Source organism: Erigeron canadensis, chromosome 4 (assembly GCF_010389155.1).
Source record: "Erigeron canadensis isolate Cc75 chromosome 4, C_canadensis_v1, whole genome shotgun sequence".
NCBI lineage: Eukaryota > Viridiplantae > Streptophyta > Magnoliopsida > Asterales > Asteraceae > Erigeron > Erigeron canadensis.
In genome coordinates, this window is record NC_057764.1 from 23,559,503 (window position 1) to 23,563,454 (window position 3,952).

General features: G+C 33.7%; 1 protein-coding gene across 1 annotated transcript; it reads left to right on the top strand.

Moving 5' to 3' along the window:
- Positions 1–324: 324 nt before the first annotated feature.
- On the top strand, positions 325–2,162 carry LOC122596535 (transcription termination factor MTERF4, chloroplastic-like). The gene has a single exon (XM_043769132.1). The coding sequence runs from the start codon at positions 510–512 to the stop codon at positions 2,040–2,042; it is 1,533 nt and encodes a 510-aa protein (XP_043625067.1). The 5' UTR covers positions 325–509; the 3' UTR covers positions 2,043–2,162.
- The last annotated feature ends 1,790 nt before the right edge of the window (positions 2,163–3,952 follow it).

A 3,952-nucleotide genomic window follows, 5' to 3' on the forward strand; every position in this document is an offset into this window, starting at 1 on the left:
TCTTCTTTTTTTTTTTTATATAAAATAAGTCTAGGAATACAAAAAGTGATACATAAACTGCTCAAATTATGTTAAACAAATATCCTTTGTATCTCATTAGTTACAACGTTATAAAGGATATTTTTTACGAGTAGTATATTTTCTTTGTATTATTTTAATGTACAATTTACTTTACATAAATTATTCTCGTACTGTATATGTTTTTGTGGTTTATAGTTAAAAGTTATAAAACTTAAAAATGAAAATATATGGGTCATTACTCATTATCAGCTTATCAAAGAGTTCCAACACGACAACAAAAAAAAAAGGCTTCTTTATATTTTTGATTGACTCCAAATTGCAAGCTCACAAAAACAGAGTCCATCTTTTTCAATCAGCCATGAAAGCTTCAAACTTTTCTTCAAGGTAAGCCCTGTTTCCATAACTTCTATTTGAATGCTTACAAACCCTTGATTATTTTTACATACCCACCATTTAAATAGCCCTAATTTCTCATTATTCAACAAAAAATGACACTTTTTATTAGAAAGAAACAATCTTTAAGATCATTCATTATAAACCCATTTCAATTTATATCTAATAAATTAAAAGTTTCAAACTTTACACCATTAATTTCCCTTAAATCCTATGAAATTGATAAACCCCAATTTAGGGTTTTAGGGAATAAGCCCTATTCAAGCCAATCATCATCATCAAGATTTCCTGAATATGAAATGCCAACTGTTACATGGGGTGTAGTTCAAGGTAGAAAAGAGAAACTTGTATCTAGAGTTATTATATGTGATTATCTAAAAAGTATAGGTATAATTCCTGATGAGTTAGAGGAGTTGGAATTACCGTCTACAGTCGAGGTTATGCGTGAGCGTGTCGAGTTTTTGCAAAAGATAGGGTTAAGTATCGATGATATTAATGAGTATCCGTTAATGCTTGGGTGTAGTGTAAGGAAGAATATTATCCCGGTTTTGGGGTATTTGGAGAAAGTTGGGATTCAACGGTCGAAAATGGGTGAGTTTGTGAAAAAGTATCCGCAAGTGTTGCATGCTAGTGTGGTTGTGGAGCTTGTTCCGGTTGTTAGGTTTCTTAGGGGGTTGGATGTTGAAAGACAAGATATTGGGTATGTTTTGATGAAGTATCCGGACTTGTTAGGGTTTAAGTTAGAAGGGACAATGAGTACTTCAGTAGCTTATTTGGTGAGTATTGGTGTTAATCCTAGAGATATTGGTCCCATGGTGACACAGTATCCGTACTTTTTGGGAATGAGAGTTGGGACTATGATTAAGCCGTTGGTTGAATATTTGGTTTCTCTAGGATTACCAAAGAAAGTTTTGGCAAGGATGTTTGAGAAACGGGCGTATCTAATTGGGTATGATGTCGAAGAAATAGTTAAACCGAATGTTGAATGTTTGATTAGTTTTGGGGTGCGAAAGGAAACACTTGCTTCTGTTATTGCTCAATACCCACAAATTCTTGGCCTTCCCTTGAAAGCCAAGCTGTCAACACAACAATATTTCTTCTCTTTGAAGCTTAAGATTGACCCAGAAGGTTTCGCTCGTCTGATTGAGAAAATGCCTCAAGTAGTTACTCTTGGCCAAAATGTGATAATGAAGCCCGTTGAATTTCTTCTTGGACGTGGATTTTCAAGTGAAGATGTGGCTAAGATGATTGTGAAATGCCCACAATTAGTTGCTTTACAAGTTGGTTTGATGAAAAATAGCTTTTATTATTTCAAGAGTGAAATGGGAAGGCCATTGAAAGAATTAGTCGAGTTTCCTGAGTACTTCACATATAGTCTAGAGTCAAGAATCAAACCAAGGTATCAAAGATTGCAGCATAAGGGTATCAGGAGTTCATTGTCTTGGTTTCTTAATTGCAGTGATCAAAGATTTGAAGAAAGATTATATGCTGATTATATTGAGACTGAGATTGAAGGACCTCATTTCGTTATGGGTGGGAAGTTGGAGTTACCTGGTAATCAATTGGTATCTGATGAAGAAGAGGAGAGCGATGATGAGATACTTTATAGACGTACCGTTTCTCTTTAGTTTTGTACTTACCACACAAATGTTTTACGATCTTAGTTATTTTTATCATCAATTCTGGCATTTAAATCTTTCTTGTTCATCCAATTTGCTTTAAATATAGATAACATCGTAATTGCTGAAGGTCTTGTTATATCTTGATTATTTTCTTTGATTTCGTATTTAGTAATATTCTTTAATATTTTTGTAAAGATGTTTAATGGATCACAGAGGCACATCACCTAGTTCTTTTGGATTTCTCCATTTTCCTATTCCCATTTTTTCAGGAAAGCAATTCAGTATATATTCTTTGAATGTCACACATACTATAGGTCAACTTTAAGATTGTTGTGCACTCTATAGAAAATATTAATCAGAAACCACATATGAGAAATTGTTGGTGGTTAGTTGGCACCCTAACTCTAACCAAGTTTACCAGGTTTGTCAGTTGACTACATCAGGGGAGGTTTATATCCTATTCTTTTACTTTTATTTTGGAGCCGAGGGGATCTATAAAGACCGTAAATGTAATGCTGCTTATGAATTCCATAGATATCATAAAAACTGTAATAGACTCTATTTCTATCTATACAGTAGATTTATTGCTACTATAGTGATGGTCAAAGCAGGGGCTGCTGGTCTTGTTTTGTTGTTATTGTGTCTGGTTTGGCTTTATTGCAATTGCAACAGGAACTAACTTAAAAAATCGTTTGCTGGTGCAACAAAGGGCGGTACATGCAGGTATATGGTACTTTGCTTGACTCCCTGCTAATCTGCATTCTTTTGCTATTGGCTTAACTATTGATACTTCGCATACGTGCAGAAATACAAGTAAGGATTATGTTATATTGAAAGAAAAAAAATAAGATCGTGGGATTGTTTGAAGTTATATGTTTTAATATCTTTGAAATGAATTAGATAAATGATATAATAGATAATTTTATAAATTAAACAAGACTTCTTGTATTGACTGTAGCGGCTGAATCTTTAGTCCATTCTTAGGTAGCACAACTGCTGAAAAGCCTTCTCATTAGTCAAGTCACAAGTGCAAGGACAAATGTTCAATACTTTAATGTTGGTCTTTTCTTTTGGTTTATTACACACACAAGTACCAAACATCATTGTGTATTATTAGTTTATTACCTTGCATATGACAACATTGCACTTGTGACATAAAGAAGGGAGAAATGTTGGAAGTTTATTTCTTTTGGTTACATGAAGCATATATATACACGTTTGCTGGCTCTTGCAGATGTTGATATCTCATTGATGGTTCGTTGAACATCAAAACTCAGTTTTTAAACTTACCTTACATCAACGCATTTGCTGTTATATGAGATGCTATACTCCCAATATGTCTTTTAGGAAAATAATCTGGTATGACTTGTCATGATTTTGAGCTAAAGAGTTACGCGTGTTGTAGCATCAGTCTATTTAGGTTAAATTTGGTCAGTAATGGGTCAAGCCGGTAACTTTTTAAATGGATTGAAGGTTTCTCAACCTGTATTCCAGTGCTCAGAAGGTACAATCTTTAAATTTTATGGAATATTTAAGAGAGTTTAATTATCGACAAGACTAAAACAAATGTGTTTGCAAGTCAAACAGACAAGTACTGTTTTTGACTTTTTACTTTAAGTAATACATTTTAAAATGTGAACCTGTTGTGGCCTATTCCATATTTTTATGATATGATACATCCTTTTAAGCTCAAATGGTTGAATTACGCTACGTTAATTTGCTTTGTTACAATGTAAGGCTGGTACATTAGGTGGGTCTTCAAGTTGGAGCAAACTTTAATTTGGTGAAGCATTGGAAACTGTCGTTGAGACGTTTAGGTCCAGGTTATTGCTTTGGAAAGCTAAACAACTTTCATTTGGAGGCAGGCTGGTTCTCCTGAAATTGATTATCAATTGTTTTCTGACTCATTATTTTTC